General features: G+C 44.1%; 1 protein-coding gene across 1 annotated transcript; it reads right to left on the bottom strand.

The window, feature by feature from the left end:
* Window positions 1-511: 511 nt before the first annotated feature.
* Window positions 512-16,958, bottom strand: LOC134151555 (hippocampus abundant transcript 1 protein-like). Its single transcript, XM_062596183.1, has 12 exons — window positions 16,770-16,958; window positions 12,362-12,457; window positions 11,088-11,150; window positions 9,788-9,915; window positions 9,225-9,339; window positions 8,459-8,677; window positions 7,528-7,641; window positions 6,989-7,060; window positions 6,095-6,207; window positions 5,814-5,911; window positions 5,053-5,219; window positions 512-4,963 (listed from the first exon to the last, which is right to left on the bottom strand). Exons 1-12 carry the CDS (start codon window positions 16,851-16,853, stop codon window positions 4,760-4,762), a joined length of 1,473 nt encoding a protein of 490 aa, XP_062452167.1. The 5' UTR covers window positions 16,854-16,958; the 3' UTR covers window positions 512-4,759.
* Between the last annotated feature and the right edge of the window lie 1,207 nt (window positions 16,959-18,165).

Genomic DNA, 18,165 nt, shown 5'->3' with positions numbered 1-18,165 from the left:
TCCACTGCATTTGGTGTGTTAACTCATCCAGAAGGTTTTCTTGCTCACTATGAATCTAAAGACTTGCCTTGTATTCTGAACGTTACACTGCACATTTTGCCCCCAAAACTTTCTTTCTGCAGAAGCACTCAGCATGCATTCAGCAACATAGAAATGTCAAGAGCTCAGGAAGTTAGTGGCTCAAGAAAAGTTTGTATGCTTAAGCACCAAAGAAATTAGAGCTCTGATGATATGGTTACTTTAATACTCTGGTGGATATCTGGATAGCCATTTGGGGATCAATGGAGAATGTGAACTGATTTCAAGTAAATTTTTGTTCTAGAATGATTTAGACACAGCTTGTGTCTGTCAAAGATGGGAGAACAGATTTGCAAGGCCCAGTGAGTAGCCTCTTGCAAGAATCCCTTGAGCACAGTTAACAGAGGACCAAGAGGCGTGCTGCCCAGAAGCACAAGGCACTTTCCAACAGCTGCCCTGTAGCAGACTGGGGAGAAGAATGAAAACAGAGCGCTTCACCACAACAGGAAAGTAGCACTTTAATAAATGATCCATCAGAGGGAGAAATTAGCCAGTTCTAAAACACAAATTGAAGTAAAATAAATACATTTCATCATGAGTTTAAGAAAAAAAAAAAAACTCCCAGAAACACACACGAGTGTAAAGCTTTAACTGAAGAGCAGAGGTACCGCCATTCTTCAATGAATGTGGGCTTGCCACATGCTCGTGCTTTTTTCAGAATAACCAAAAGATGCTACAGCCATTCAAGTACAGAAAAGAATAAAATCCAAGGAAGTAAAAAGTTACTATTTTGCAAAAGTAATGGTGAATGTTTTTAATGCATTGTTCTTTAAAAACTGATCTTGTTGCATTACTTGAACTGCTGCAATTAATACTAGAGATGCAGAAGAAGGGCAATTAAGCCAATTTTTGCCTTATGTTTGGGGCATTGCTGTTACTGACCTGAATTATAACCCACTGCAGACAAATTATGGGAAGAAGTTACACAGCCAGGATCAGTCATTACTCAGCACATCGTGGGGATTTTAAGAACAGGCTTTTAAAAAGTTACATTTTCTTATAAAGTAACAAAAATTGGCAAAACTAAATGAATACTCTATACAGATTTTCCAGTCTCCACAGGGAATGCTGCAAAATTACCAGCCCTTCAGAACAGTGATGTTCTTCATTCAGGTCCAGCAATTTCAGCTCCTTCACAGCTTAGCCCAAGTCCTTTTTCACTTAAAAGGCAGAATGGTGGGTCACATCCCTATGCGTAAGGGGGAGAGAGTTTTTATTTAAGATGGCTTCTCCCACCAAACAATGTAAAAAAATTCCAAACACATGGAAACAAATCACTGTCCACTTCCACTGCCAGTAACAAGTGGAATTTTGGAGGAATGCAAGCCACCCTGTCACCACGTGGCACTCAAGTTTCCAGAGTATGGCACTATGCTGCAGTCATTACCCATGTCTGACACCTGCCATGGGCTGTCCAGACTTGAAGTAACACAGCTTCTCCAGCATGAACTGCACTATCAGTGAAAGATCACCCCCACCAGCACAGCTGAGGACAGCTATGCAAGCATGCCACCTTTACACTGATATCAGCATCCACAGTGTAACTTCTGCTGGTTTAACCACATATAATTGTGCTCCCTTCACCCAGATAGCGGTATACTGAAGACATTCAAGGGCAGATCAGACAGCTGAATAAACCAGCTTCTTCAGAGCCTTGCATGAACGGCCAGACTGCAGCCAAGATGCAGTAAAATAGCTTACATCCTCTGGCCTCAAGTCCAAGGACTTGAGAAGTATTCTAAAACACTTAGATCAACTAGTAACAAACCTGAGGAATTCAAGTGTTACTGGAAACTGGGGTATCACATCATGATGGAAGAGGACCAAGAAGTGAAACTCGCCTGGTTAGCTCCACGGTCCGAGGAACAAAAGGCTGAGAAGCCTCAGGCAGCAGCAGTGGTGAAAGGGAATTGGATTAGAAACACACTGGTTTTAATAAACTATTAAATAAAGGAAAACACCCTTAAAAATATATATATATAATTTATATTATATAAATTATGTTTGTCTCCTTTGTAACATTCTATTTTACCCGTGAAGTTCTGAGTGCCTCAGTATGAATGAGGTAATGATTCAGTGTTTTGTTTCAGTTCATTTTTCTGTGAGGGACGAAAGTACTTCAGTTGATTTTCATACATAGGGTAAATAAATGAATTGGCAGATTTACTTGGTAAAGCTTCAGTTTAAAAAAAAGCCATTTCTGTGAGCAGTAGAGTTGGGGTTATTGTGTAGAAGTTTAAATGAGTAGATTTCCTTCAGGAAAGGAGTATGCTGTGCATACACAGTACAGACTATCCCAGGAATATTTGAAAATATTAGGCACCACCAAAATACGCTTGAGAAAACTAGAGTCACTGTAGGTCAGTGAAACTTCTTGCTAGCTCTGTTCTCAAATCCTGCAATTAGCAAACCTTCGTATCTTCAGATTGCTCTAGGTAACTGCCCTCCACACAGACAAGAATTAACTTCAAGTTCTGATTACAGGATCCAAGTACCAGACAAGATTAAAACTAAATAAACTCTGAATTATTTCATTTCAATGGCCATCCCCAATAACTAACTGGTTCAGAAAACGTAAATGTCCATTATGTTATTAGTTCAGCCCAGCCTAGGCAAGCAGGGATCTCAAGCTGTTAATATAGCCCAATGGGCTATATTTAAGTGACTTACATGAAATTGCAGATCTCAATCCATCCAATGTTAACATTAACCAGTTTCTGCTCTGACAAGCTCATGGAAGAGGTCAGAAGCTGAACATATCCTGGAGACCATGTCTCTTCACTCTCCTGAAGCTGCAGGACACTGTAGGAGAGATGCGAGCTGCACGATCAGGGCAGAGCAGGGGTTTTGCTGTGCTGGTCGCCACACTTGGGCTGTTGTGAGTCAGGGCACTGCAATCTTCAGGGTTGCCCAGTTGGTACTTTTCATTAAATCCAGAGCCAAATGGCATTTGTGATCACTGCTACATAGGCGTAACATCAGCCGTGATTTCTCATTCACAAAAAAGACATTCATGACAGTACTCAGTACTCCTTTTAGTTTTTCTCCCCTAATTATCTGTCACAAATCCCCCCCAAAATGATCCCATTCAGAGAACTATACAGCTCATATATATTCCACTCTGAGGCAGGACTATTTTTGGCGATTGCATTCTCAATCTCCCTAGCAACTAATTTAAGTGTTCCTAATTTGGTCTTTACTTCCCCAGTGATTGCTCAACCCCATTACTTCTGATCTGACTCAAATGAGAACAATTGTTTCCTGCCCACTTCACAATACCTCTATATATCTATAAACAACAAAGCTTTCATATACATTTCTCTTAGCTTCTTCCACAATACTCAAGTTCAAGTATCTGCTACTCTTTCTAAACTGAGCTGAACCCTGCAGCTGAGGCTGCAATTTCATTTTTTAATAAAATGAAAGTGTTCACAGTAGGCTCAGAAATGCTACATGGAATCCAAACCTGTAAGTTCAAGTCAATTGTAAACACCATCAGGATCTTTTGAAGTGAGCAAAACACGCTACAGTTATTATCTGGTTTTAACATCAGATGGCAGCAGTTTACGGGGAGAAAAAAAGACAAAACAGCATACTTTATAAAAGCGCTGCTGATAATTATTTCTCTGACCATCGCAGGAAACTATGCTTTATCAAAGTGCTTAGCAGAGTTTAGTTATTTCTCCAATCTCTCAAGCAACTATATTTTCTAAATAACCTTTCCAGTTCCAGAAAGATTTCTAAAAAAAATAATAATAAATAAATAAATAAGTCAATACCAAACTACCTTTCAATTTGCTCCTGGAGGTAACTGCAGATAAGAGTTACCTTAATGTAATTATCAACAAAAAAAACACAAGCCCAACCAGAAACACAAATGCTGTCAACCATCTAAACATTTGTAATTCATATAATTGCCTTTCCGCCATCTGCCCATTCTCCTTTGTGAACTAAGGACAATGTCAGTTGCAACTTTCCTTTTTAACTTTTGTTACCTTCATCACAAGAGCAGTCTTTATTTATTTTTTTTGTCCGAGTTTCACTTGGGCTGGAATGGACAAATTCATCAGATCCTCAAGCAGTGAGGATCTACTCGAAGTTGCTGACTATACTACCTATTCTTCATACATGCACCACTTTCTTCTTAGTGTATTATCACAGTACAAGTTACATATACTGCATAACACAGCTTTCAACCCCTCCCAGGTCTGAGAAGGTTTGCCAACTGAGCTGCAATGACACGAGTAGCAAGTACCAATTACGTAAGGGGATGGAGGCATGTAACAGATGCCTTGTTTTATTCTTGCTGGCAGATCAGTTAGTTCACATTAGAACAAAGACAAAGCTAGTTCCTTAATTTTTCACTGGCAAGTTGAGTATTTGGCAGGTCACACCATGAAGTTCAGTATTCTCATACAAGAGCAGGTTTGCTTTAAAGAACCATTCCTGCATGTTGTACAATTCAGTATCTCCCTTTTCCATCAGCACCAGATGATACAATTCCATTTTTGCACCAGCTTGATATATTTGACTTGAAGGGAAACCATTTCCCTTCTCATTAGCTGTTGATGGTACAGTTCATTACCTCATTTCTCTTCCCCATCCTCTCCCCAAACTCCAGCTGTCTAAGTCCACTCTTGATCTGAAATTGAGACACAAGTCAGGCTTTTCTCTCCCACCCTCATACACTACTGTCCTCAAGCAGGGGCTCCTTGCCATCTGATCCTCCAGCCTGTGGACTGTGAGTCTGGGCTCCATTGCTATGTTTCTTGTGGCTGCCTGATCTCAGTGCAAGGTTATGTTCTGGAATGAACAAGGCCACTAGGAGCGACAGCAGGACAGAGCATGCCCCAAACAGGAAAGGAGGTCCTGGGATAATGCTGCTCTGTAGGACAAAACATAAGAACAATTAATGCTGCAAGTGTACTGACAGAAGATGCCTGACAAAAGGAATGATAAAATTGAATGCATTACCTCATCTGTAGGGTTGGCCATGTTGGGTTTTGGGGCTTTACCTAAAGTTTCCACCTCAGCCATTTCATTCAGCTCAACATGAAAGAGATAGAAGACAAAGCCGTAGAGAGCTGGCCCCAGTCCATTACATAGACCCCGAATTCCAGTGATCATCCCCTGAACTACACCTGGGGATAGAGTGAGGAAAGACACATAAGCCTCTCAGCATTCTGAAAAAACTTTGTATTAGAGGATAATTATGTTTGAAAACAGGATCAAACATTTAGATCTGAATTGACATGCACACTATAGATGAGGTGGTTAGCTGGTGATTAGCTTAGCTTAGTAACAGGTTTTATAAACTCAGTAATGCTAGGCTGGCTTGCTACTTTCTGGAATAAACTGAACATGAACGCATCATGCATCAACTTCCAAACAAACTGAAATTTAAGGCAATCAAGCCTGAGGATTCTCTGTCAAATCATGAATTAGATAAATGATTAGACAAATGATTAAACAACAGCCCCCTGTCTACTTCGAGTAGGCAACATTGAACATTTTGTCTATGTGCATAATTTAAGAATCTCCTCTCAAAGAATCAGGTATGGTCAAAGGCAAGATACTGTCAATACCACTTAAAATAAGGATGTACTTTATAGTTGGCACAGATGTTGTTACAGCTCTTCCCCTTCCCCACCAATGCTAACAATTAAGATATATCTCAGTCTAAATTTCTGCTTAGATGAACCAACCCATGAGACAAATCAGTAACTCTGACTTACCCTGTTGGTCAGGGTCAGCGTTTCTAGACACCATGGCACTAATGGCTGGGAACGTGATACTAGACATAGCAGCCACAGCTCCTGCTGCCCACATCATCCTTAGTAGGGAGAGAGGCAGAAATTAGAAGGCAGGCTCTCAAAGGATCAGCTACAGACCAACATCGAACAGCAGACAAGCATCTCCCTCTGGTGGGGGACAGAGAGTGCATCACAGAGCCACTGAGGTACCGAGGAAGAAGAAACCGGCCAATTCCATTAAGCAAATGTTGGAAAACTCTTACCAAGGCTGTGATCCGAAGCCATACCAGGCAAGCTGCAGGATCTGGAAGCCTAATCCCAACAAGATGGTGTTTTTGTTTCCTATTGAACGCATGAGAATCCCCAATACTACTGTCTGGAAAATAAAAAAATTAAAAAAATTTAAAAAAAGGATGCTTTCAAATAAATGCAGAGAAAGATGACAACACTGGAAGAGAAGACAAGAGCAATTAGAGGGAACCCTTGCCACCATGAGACTGTTTATCATGAACGCACTTTCCTCCACAGCCAACAAGGTGTTTTGATAAGGCTTCACAAGAGCCGAAGAGTGGCCAGTGATAAAAGCCTCAATTAATTTCTGGTTTGTTATGGGTCAAACCAGAACTCTACTAATTCTCATTCAAACTGTCCTCTGAGAATTTAATTCCAGGGGTACACTACATAAGAAGCTTCATCTTTAACTCTTTTGTACCTTCTTCATCCATGCCTTTGCTTACTACTTTGCAGAACCATTTTTTCCCCATATAAATGCTGCAAACTTCTACTTGCAGGAGCTAAGTTATACTGGGACTATGTAGAAATGCAGAAGGGACCTGCAATAGCAACTCTGGCTCTAACTGAGGGTGAGAGAGACAGGATATGTAAATAAGAATTCTATTAGAAATTGGCACTTCCATTTCTACGGTAATCAGAGGACGGTCTGTGGAGTTTTACAGAGCAACATGGGGATGCCCAACATTCAGAAGTTTACCAGTCTGTTCTTCAACAAAAGAGCTACGTTCAAAAGACAAGACTAGAGGAACCTTAAATAACTGTGCATGGAACTGATGTTTAAGTCACCATTCCAGTCCTGATTATCAAATACTTAGGACATTCTTATAACTAGACTATGAAATTATAGACAAATTCCTTCTCACCTGGGCCAGTATAGAGAGAATTCCAACTACACCAATAAAGGCTGCTACAGTCTCTGAGGAAAAACCAATGACCTGTGAAAATACCAGAAAGGGACTTCTCAGGCAAAAGATCTGCACCATATGAGAGAAACCACTTCATTAAAGAGTCAATAATGTTTACTGCCATTGCTTATCAGGTTCTTAAACATTAGTCACCTGTGCCTCCCACCACCTCACTGCTGCTACGGGAATAAAATAGAATATTTTCCAATTGGCTGAAGTAGTAGCTTTAAATCAATGGGCACACCTTAAATGCCTGAAAATGACACAGACAAGATGGACAGGGAGACAGCTAACAAAAAGCAAGGGTCCTGGCAACCTCTATGAGGTGGTCACTAAGTTTCTGTACTTTTTATGAAAGCTGGAAAACACTATTTCTTATGCTTCAACTGTACTGAGGTTATTGGCCAAGACCAGCTTTTCCAGCATACACTACCAAGATGATATCCTTAGGCCAAGGTTCTTGTATTTAGAGCCCTTGTCTATTGCAAGAGGCTGACCTGTCGTAGGTAGAGGAAGAAGCTGGAGTACTGGCCGGCTTCAGGAAGGTAGGAGAGAAAGACTGTGATACAGATGAGCAGTACAGTAGAATCCTGACCCACTTTCCGCAGGGACTATAGAAAAGGGAAGAAAAGAGAAGGTAATATCCTTAAATATTTTCCAGGTATAAAGAAAGGAAAACTGAAGTACTTGCTGCAGGAAACTGGGCCAGCCTGACAATCAGCAACACCAAAACTTCTACCTTGAACAGCTGTCCTATCTGCTGCAGCAAGAATTGTTGCCACTCTTGTGTTAGGTTTCTGTAACCAGCTCTCAAGAGAATGCACCTACAACAGCAACTCCACTTTGGTAATACACCAGCAAAGCTAACTCACCACTTGCCTGTCCCAGCCAAGTTCACAGTTACTCCAGTCTTATGAAAGGGAATGAAGGGAGTTTCATTATCATCCACATTCTCATGCATTTAAGTCATCAACTTAGACATAAGAACTGAATTTTTCCGGTTGAAAGCATTCCCCCTCTGCATTCCCTGCAGACTGCCAATGTAACCTCTCCTGCAAGCAAAGGTGATGAAAAACTGTGGAGAGCTTAACATCATCAGTGAGTGTCCTAAAAGCCAGCAGCACACAAGGCTGCTCTTGACACAGTACTACTGCTAGGTAATGAAACTTATATTCAAGCAATTGATGCAAGATCATCTCTTAGTGGACATGTTTCAGGGACATTTGAAGCTGGTTTTAAAAATTACATAGCTATATTAAAAGTCAGAGCTGCCAGACAGCTTTTTGTAAGTACAGTCTGTTATCAGTTTGACAGTGCACCTTTGACAGGGTTAATCAGAATGCACCTTTGTTTTAAGAGAAGAGCAGAACTAAAGCAAACATAAGCATCACCTGTGTGCAGAAAACAAACAGCAGCAAGATTACTTACAGCAAAAGGGTCTGCTTGCTCCCAAGAGATAGGAGCTCCCCAGGAGACTGGGCGCATCTCTTCAGGCAGAGATTCTGGCACAGCCAGCAAGATGAAACCAATATCCAGTAAAGCAACACCTGAAGCTAGCACAACCACCAGTGTATCACTGTAGGCTTGGGAAAGGTATGCACCAATTGCTGGACTTGTGACCAGACTAGCAGCAAATGTGGCTGACACCTGTAAGCACAAAACAGTAACAGAGCCTCTTGCTAGAGCCTATTTTTTCTTCAAGAGTAATCCAAGAGTAACAGTTTCACTACCTCTGAAAAAGATGATACAAGTGGGCAGTGTCTCCTGTACACAGAAAGATATGTCCCCCTCTTGGTACAATCTAGGCTAAATTCTAGCACAGGAAAACAAAAGCTATCTTAACAATTCATAAATGATACTTTCAGTAGCTCTAAAGAAAGGGCAGGACCACAAGCTAGTCATATAGATGCCAGCATTACAGTTCCTGACTCCTTTACCAGCACAAAGAAACTCACAGAGCTGCCTGGAGAAGAGACTAAGCAATAATACAGCTGGCATTCAGATCTCAGAAATCAGCCCTCTCTCACTGCTAAGTCAAGAAGAGAAGCAGGAACAAAGAGACCGTGTTGTTTATGAAGTGCGCATCTTTTTACTGATATTGTCCTAAGGCTTCCACCTTAATTGTTATAACTTTCCTAGTTGTCCAGCCCCAGATATTTCCTTCAAGAGGCAAGCCAGTTATACAGCTCCTTACCAAGCCATATGCTGTGCTGCGTTCATGCTCCTGTGTGATATCAGCAACATAGGCAAAAATCACAGAAAAGGTGACAGCAAAGACTCCAGACATGGAAATGACAGCAAAATACCACCTGGAAAAGGAGTTGCCAAAGGTAAAGTTAGAGATAATCACATGGCAGGTTCTAATTCAGCTGCTGTAGATTCTTTCCTATATTATTCTTTCATTGTATCATGAAGTGCTCAAAAACACTGAACTTCAGTCTTGTGGTCCGTGAGTTTTGTGGCTTATTTTCCTATACAGCAAGGAAACATTAACATGCCTTAATAGTGATAACGTACTTATCAGGAGAACAGACACTAGAAGTATGAAAACTGTTTTCTTCCTGAAACTGAACCATCTGGTAGAACAGGACAGGTAAATTAGTTTCTAGGCTGATGAAAGTGTATATCCTCAGGATCCTTTTTCCACTGGACATTTCCATCTCATCCCCAAATGCAACACCAGCAAGTCCTTCACCATTCTGCTTTGCGATGAATCCTCTCTTTAGGAACCCTCAGCTATGAGGAGAGTAAACTCACCATGGACTGATCTTCATAAGGGGAATTGGTGCACATGTGAAGAACACAGTGAGCAGGAGGAAGGATTTCCTGCCCCAGACATCAGAGAGAGCACCAATCAGTGGGGCACTTAGAAAAGAAAGCAGGCCCTAAGACAAGACAGACAAGATCACAGAAAGAAATCCCTCAGTCATATTCAGACTGTCAATAGCAAAAGCTTTTGGTAACACTATCCAAAAATAAAGTGTGAGGAGGCAATTCACTCCTAATTTCTACAAGCAGGAAATGTTACCTAAACACAACAGTTCATTAAACTGGTGATATCCTTTTACTGAGGAAAAACTCGACCAGCTCAACACTGCTAAATACTCCAGTCATTTCCCTTTCCCTGCAACTGCTTGGCCTGCAGCTGTGGTCTTCCCATGCATGCTTGCACAGCAGGGAGTTGCCCTGCCAGTACCTAAAAGGATGTTGGCATAGCTCCATCACATTAACATCTGCCACAGTTCTGGGGAAAGCTTTCTTTTTTAGATGTAGAGAAGACAGATCTAAACAAATGCTGAGGCCATAAAGTCTTTCAAACTATGCAATGACCTTCAAACTGTGACAGACAGGTAAGAAGCTCTAAGTGTATATGGGAGTGACCAAGTCACATCATATGAAAGCTCACTGAAGCCATTTTTGGGAACCTCTTGCTAGAGCCAAAGCCCAACAATTAGTTTTGTCATGCTCCCTTGAGTCAGAATGCATGATCACTGCTTCTTAGCTAGAGTTGCCTCAAATCCTGGTCTAGAAATGCTGGTCTAGTCTAAAGTCACCATACCCACTTGCAACACCACAGCATACTCCCCAGTGCTATGTGGGGACAGCCCACTCTTTAGGCCAGTAGTTTTGATTTCTATTACAGAAAAATTCGGATGTCATTAATCTTAAAAATTTCTTTACTCTCCAGAATATGGTTACAAGGTCAATCTCAGACTGATTAAAAGTATTTTCGGTACAAATAAATGCAGCTGTGATAGCCTAAAAAACAATGTTAACAAGAAGCACACTTAATACTAGTTGGTAAGATCTACTGCGCAAGCAACCTAATTTTTACACTCTGTCAATTCTTCATTTTCCATTGAGTATGCCACTAGGCTTTGCATACTGAAATATAGGCATTTATCTGTCAAATATTGGTTTAAGTCAGGAAATGACATAGATTATAATGGTTTGTCACTTCTTGCAATAATTTTACATTCAAATGGGAGCCCACCCACTGATTATACTTTACTTTTCTATTGCATTTGTCCATGAAACCAGAAGAAATACTCCTTACCTTGACTCCATGAATCAGACCATTCATCAAGAATGTATGCTGAGGAAAAGTCTGGTGTAAGACCTAGGAAAAAAAAAAAAAAAAAAAAAAAAGAGCAACTTTCACAAAATCTTCATTAAGTTCTGCAAGCACCTGACAGCTAAATGCCTATAAAAGCACAACACAGTGAAAATGGAAGTACATTAGAGACAATCCCACTGCTATAGTCACATAAGGAATTCACCTCATTTCTCTACCAAGGACAGCCACTTTTTCTAATACATCTTAGGTCGATAAATTATTCCACTATGCTTGGGTCAGGGTGAGCTCACAGACATATTTTCATAAGGCTGAGATAATTTGATACATGCCTTTCTCCATCGCTGTCCCATCTGTTTTTACTTCATATAACCACGTAACTTTTTTGTTCCTTCCTCTCACTTTTGTACCCTCTCTACACTTGATTTGCATGTTACACTAGTAAGCACATTTCTAGAGGCCTTTGGATAAGTAACAAAGATTCCTTTGTATAGTTACCTAGATATCAGGTCAAAAATATGCTTGCCATTTTAGACTTTGATGTGAGCTGGCACACCAACACCAGAAAATCAATTCAAAAAGGAGAATTCTTCCTGCAGTCGCCAAATTGGAAGTTTCTAGCTCCTTAACTAAAGACAAATACCTGCAATGAGATTTCTAGTTCCTTTAATAAAGCTAATCTTCTGTGCTTAACACAGGCAGCAAAGCCAACTTCACAATAAAGTTAATCAACTCTTTTCAAGTCCTGAATGATTTACTGATGGGACCTTTTATAAGGTGTGACAGGGTGTGGTCAATAATTGCAAGTAGGTTATCTCTGTGCTTTGATACCTCAGGAAATGATGCTTGTAGTTCAATAAAAGGCTGTTTCATTCTAAATAAACCAACAGTGAACCTACATTCCAGTGTAGGGCAAAAGGAGCAGTCTTGGGATAAAAACCTCAAAGTCATAATTATAGTACTTTCAAGTCAAGTTTTTCAATCTTGATTTCTTGAAATCCTGTAAAATCTTTTAAAAAAAATGTAACTCATGTTTTACCAAGTTAAACAACAATAACTTAAATTGCTAAGCTCCATAAGAAATTGCTGTGACTCCAGCTTCTTCACACAGAACAGCCTTCAGGTACAAATCATTACATCTTAGTTTCAACTTCCTACATTCAAACTCAAACAGCCTATATTAAGATCTTTATGCTAAGCATCCTGAGATGATCTCTGGTCTACAAAAGCCAGTACTCCCCAGGAGACTTACTCACCGTTAACATAGGAGTGGTCAGTAAACCCCAGGCAAAAAATTCCAGGAAAATAACCACCACTGCATGGTACACACTGGGTTCTCCAATTCCCTGTCGCTGTAAAACAAAGTTCCATAAGTAACAACACATGAATCTTGAACTGCTACAGATTTAAGACTTGTGATGTGGCTGGATGCTGAAGTGTCAACTCTGACCTAAGTGCTTCCCAAGATGATTCACTGTTGTGTAGTGTAGCTGACCTCATGCTGTAGCACCTTTCCTACAGCAGACTACCAGTATGCATCTTCTCCATTAAGCTAATAATTTTCAGGGTTTTTTTTTTCTTCCAAAAACTTAATAGCTTCAGTATCATCATCTTTTTTCTGAAAGATGACAGAACGTATCACCCTTTCAGTCCTCGCCTTAAGGACTTTGAGAGGGAACACCTTACTACTTGGTGTATTTTGATAGCAGTGTATGCAATACTCTGCCTTGCGCTCCCCCTCCTCCCCCCAACACACACACACAAAAACCACACACATACACACCTCAAGGCCTTACTTATTTTTCTTTCATTAAAGATTTCTCATAATACTTTTAGGGTAACATTTGTTCTGTCACTGTTCTTAGTGCCAAATCTCAGGTGCTAGCCTAGAAGGTTTCCTCTTGCCATGCAAAACATACCTGCAAATTCACAAGTTCACAAAGAAAATACATCACAATGCACTGAAGGAAAATACACAAGTTTCAACTGACTCACGTCAGAGAACTGCACAGACCAAAAGTGCACAATGTGCTTTTCCACAAAAGCCAATTTCTTAATGTTGACAAACCATATGATCTGAACCATGAAAAAGTGTAGAGTAACCCTGACACATTATTAGCCAAACCACTTGAGATCGCAGCAACTTAGAAAGTTTCTAATGACTTGAAGAATATAAAGTTAAAAATCTTCTGTTAGCTGCATAAACCTCAAATCCAAATGAATACTGGATTTGGTATGGGAAATCTCAAATCTAAGGGTATGAATTCTAGGCTAAGAGAATGGGCTTTGGGTTTAACTTCCTCATAGCTAGCTAAAATTTCTGCACTATGCTGCTGAAATATGACTTATTTATTGGACTAGACCAAACATGCATCTATCCCAGTATTCTCCTGCCAATCTTTGCTATTAACAGATAGTTACGGACAAGAACTTGGGGAACTTTGCATATGAAGAATCACCCTTTACCCAGTCACATCCTTCCAGGTTTTAAGGGAGTAATATTGCATTTCAGATAACTAACAACCGTAAGTTTATTGGAAACAGGAGAAAAGGCAGCAAAAAAGTTACTCTATTGAAACCTTGTTTGCACTCAGATTATAGCAAAATTGCCTCCCACAGACTTAGTTCAACTCTTCAGAAGAAAAATCAAAAGAGATCAATAGTATCAACACAAGAGGCACCCTACTCAGGGGAAAGAGAGTCATTAGCTGAAGTCAGTTCTATTGCACGCAAATGAAATAATGTTCTGTAGTAGAAAAAGGCCCAAGGTAGCAAGAAGCCAGTAATTAAGAACGCAGATATCATTACCCACCTTGCTCCACTGGCGTAAGAGTGTCTCTCTACAGAAAATAGTCCTCTGCTCTTGCTTTTATCATTCCCTTTTAAAATCCTCTCAAGCAGACAACCATATCTATCCCCTGACTGCAATAAAACCTTTTGTAGTTCAGTACATATCCTGATCAAAAACACTAGCAAAGGTTTGAGTTAGGCCCATCATATAATTATTTAAGCTTCCTATAACACAACTGGCAATAAGATGATGCATTAGACCCTTTCCACAGTTTAGGTTGAACTGTGCAGTTACTAATACAGGGGAAATAATTAACTGGAGTTAACTATTGCGTTAAATTACGTGTTTTCTTCAACATAGATGCTGCAGGCTCCCCTTTATGGTCTGGCATTGACAGAGATCTGTTTCCTAAAAATACAAAAGCTTGCGGTCAGCTAACTCAGAAGATATAAAATTTGGAACTTAACACCAAAAGTACATGCTTCAGCCACCAAAGCCATTGCCAAAAATCTGGTAGTAGCAGGTTATTTTAGTCCTGAGTAATACCTTATTTGGGGTTCCACCAAACACTTGCATGTATTATGTCAGCATGGCACATGGTTTTAACCTATTCCTATACAAGGGTATTAAAGTTTTCTATTCACGTTGAATGCAGATGCAGAACACGCCAGTCTACTGCCTGCCATACTTTTAATGTTGAAGACATTAAATATTGTTACAAATGCTGAACATAGATGGGATCTTGAGCATTTAATGGAATATGAACTTAGTGACCTTGATAGAAATGCTGTTTTATATTTAAGGCCTTGTTTTACAAAACAGAAAGCCTATATATTCTATTTTACATCTTCTGCTGTTGCTTTCTCCTTTCATGTGACCAGTTTTACACTAAACAGCTTCTCTGACACCATAGGTTAAAATACAGAGGGTCACACAGGGAAAAAAAAGTACAAATTAGATTCACTTTGGAGAATTGACATCATACACTGATGCAAATTTTCTTGTTCTGACTACCTGTGTGAACTGTTAATAGTCAGACATGGGAACAGCAGGACAGTTAACATCTCACTGGCTTCTAATGTTGCTTCATTGCACTGGAATCCCATTCTGCAAAGTTAGTTTTTGTTTACAGAAATATTCAGTTCCCACTGTAGCTCACCTAAGAATTGCTAATCAGATGTTTGGAGCACTGTGTATTTACTAATAGTGAAAATTTAACAATCGCCATTAATTAGTAAACCTTTGAGTTCCAGACTGCCCAGCCTAAGCAGCAGAAGCTAAACTGGCTGATAACAACCAATCTCTCTTTATGCAATAGGTGCCCATGAAGTCCGGATCTGACCTGTTTGCAGCTTAACATCATTCCTTCCATTTGTCCATCATCTTATTGCGTTAGACTCCTTAAATAATTTAGAATAGTTAATCTCCGTTAGAGTATGTGGACAGCCAAACAAATCACTCCGCTGAAGGATGCTGAAGTCTGCTAGCAGACTACAGGACTGGTCAATGCTTCATGGCTAAAGCTGCTTTCTCCCAAGAGAACAAACACGCTGGGACAGAGCTTGCTACCATCTTAAGCTCAGGTGCAGCTACTTCAAAGCTGTCTTTGTACTAGAAAGAAGGTTGTAATTTGCACTGGAGTTATCTAGTAGCAATGCCTGAAGCTTCTCACAGTGCTATTCTTTTCCCACACTAAATATTCTTCTCAAATGAGATAAATATTTTAACCAGATTTGAAGGTGGTCTGTCATGCTCAAAGTGAGTATTAAACGACAGCATTAACATCTCAAGTACGAGTTAATACTAGCACCCAGAGGAATTTGTAAACAGACAGGCCTATCGCAAGGATGACAGCTTCAGACCACACTGTATAGCTCCACAGAGGATAAGCTGCGCTCCATCCACATTCGATGGACTCCACAGCTCTGTGACCCTGGCAACAGGCACAGGAGCTCTGGCAGGCACCCAAGGCAGCTAAGGCACTGCCTGCCCCCCAGCTGCAATCTAAGCTCCAGAGCACAGTGCAGCCACCAAGGCTGCCACAGCTTGGCACCCCAACTTTGCCTTCACATGCCCTGGCACCCACCATGACATTCTTTCCCTCTATGTCCCCAGTACTTGGCTCCTTCACCTTCTGCTTTCCCTGGCCCAGTGCCCCACATTAACCTCCCTGCCTTCTTCCCCACCGCCCACACCAGCTTCCCAACCAGCCTTCATATTCACTATGGTGTCCTTGTCACAGTATCCCATGCTCCGCTCCCCCCAGCCTCAGAGGTCTCCCCTCTGCATCCCATGCATACACTTGCCCCACAGCCCCCACCCCTACTCCCCCCACATCCCTGCCCTCTACCCCACATCCCTGCCCACCCTGTGGCCCTCACCCCTATCCCACAGCCACCAGCCCTAGACTATCATGCTCCCCACACTCCTGCCATTCCATAGCCTCCCTTAATCCCAACTCCACTCAGCTCCTAGTACTGCCCCCTAATCTTGAGCCTCAATCTCCCCACACCCCACATCCCTACAGACCCCTGGGCCCAGCATTGCCCTGACCCCCCCCAGTCCCCTCAGCAACCCTCCACACCCCAGCAACACCCTAACCCCCTGCTCTATGGCCCCCACACTCCAAAACTGCCCCCCAGCGCCCCCCCTATACCTGCAGGCCCCTCAGTGCCCCCAACACCTCATCAATGCCTTGACCCCCCCTCCCCAGTGCCCCCCACATCCCTGCAGGCCCCCCAGTGTCCCCCACACCTCAGCAATACCCTGACCCCCTCCCTGGTGTCCCCAGACCCCCGCACTGCCCTGACCCCCTCCCCAGCGCCCCCGCACCCCGGCAGGCCCCACCAGCTCACGCTCCACAGCCCACTCACGCTGGCCCCGTCGCGGATGACGATCTTCTTGGCCAGCAGGACGCTGCGGTTGAGCCGCTTCTTCTTCTTCTTCTCGCCGGTCATGGCGCCGCCGGACCGCTGCCGTTACCCGCGCTCCGCGGCTGCCCCATCCTCCCTGCGGCGGGCCGCGCCGAGCCCGGGCCCGGGCGGGGCGGGGGCAGGCGCCGGGCCCTGGCCTGGCCAGGCGCTCGGGCGGCGCCGCCGGGGACGGTGGCGGGGCCCGGGCTGGCCGCGGCGGCGGGGCGGGACAGCCCGGGCGGGCCGCCCGCGCCGCGACGTCACCTCACCGGGCCCGCCCCGCCCCGCCGCCCGGGCCCTATCACCGCGCTCCCCGCCCCGCGCGCGCCGCTCCCCCACGCCCCATTGGCGGTTCCGCGCCCCCTCCCGACCGGCCGCTCCGGCCTCCTGATTGGGCGAGGAGGGCGGAGGGGCGGGAGGGGGCGGAGGCCATGGGGAGCCTCTACCAGCTGCCTGGCGGGGCGCGCCGCCGCGCTCATGGGACCGGCCGCGAGCGCGCGCGGCATCATGGGAAGCGCCGCTCCTCGCTGAGTGGCACCTCCTCCCAGGGCCGTAGCGGCGAGCGAGGTGCATGCTGGGATACGTCCGTCCTCCCGGGCCGCGACGCGGTGCATGCTGGGATACGTCCGCCCTCCCGGGACGTGCCGCGGTGCATGCTGGGACACGCCCATCCTCCCGGACGCGCGGCGGGTCCGTCCCGTCCCCGGGCTGCTCGGCCTCGCGGCGCCGAGCCCGCCGAGCTCCCCGCGCTGGCTCTTCCACTGCCCGCGCCAGGAGCGGCAGCCCCGGGGCTCGGCGCTGCGGCCCCGCTCCGCCAGCGGTGCCAGGCGCCCCGGGGGGCCCGAAGGGCGAGATGGCCGGGCTGGGCGGGTCCTCGGCTGCGTGAAGTGACGGCGTGCGCTACGGGCTGCCCGGGCCTGGCTCCTGGCGCCAGCTTCAGCCCGGAGCGTTGCAGTGGGAGAGGGCAGCTCGGCTGCCTGCGGGAGAGCAGCGCCGTGCTCCGCCCTGCAGGCCGCCTGCTCGTGCCCCCCGTGCCTGGCAGGCCGAGAGGCTTTTGGCCGCAGGCGGGGGAAGCTCCCCTCGTGGGGAGGGTTCGGGACAGCAGCTGAGCCAGGTTCCTGGCGGCTTGCTGCCCAGAGTGACTAATTCTACTGTATTAAAATTAGCAACTGACGGTGAAGCTTGCCGCTGGGAACGTGCTCCACACATGAGTCAGCAGTGGTGACGGATGAGCTGTACCTGCAGCTCCTTCTCACCCGGGGCTCGTGTGCTGCTGGCCTCCGTGGTCGCAGCACCTGCTGTAGCCCCTTCTTGGGTTTCCTGTGGGCTGTGGTGCCAGCTCTGGCTGTCTGGGGAG

Source organism: Rhea pennata, chromosome 27, assembly GCF_028389875.1.
Source record: "Rhea pennata isolate bPtePen1 chromosome 27, bPtePen1.pri, whole genome shotgun sequence".
Lineage (NCBI taxonomy): Eukaryota > Metazoa > Chordata > Aves > Rheiformes > Rheidae > Rhea > Rhea pennata.
The sequence above is the reverse complement of the archived record's forward strand: the minus strand, read 5'-3'. Positions and strand labels throughout refer to the sequence as shown.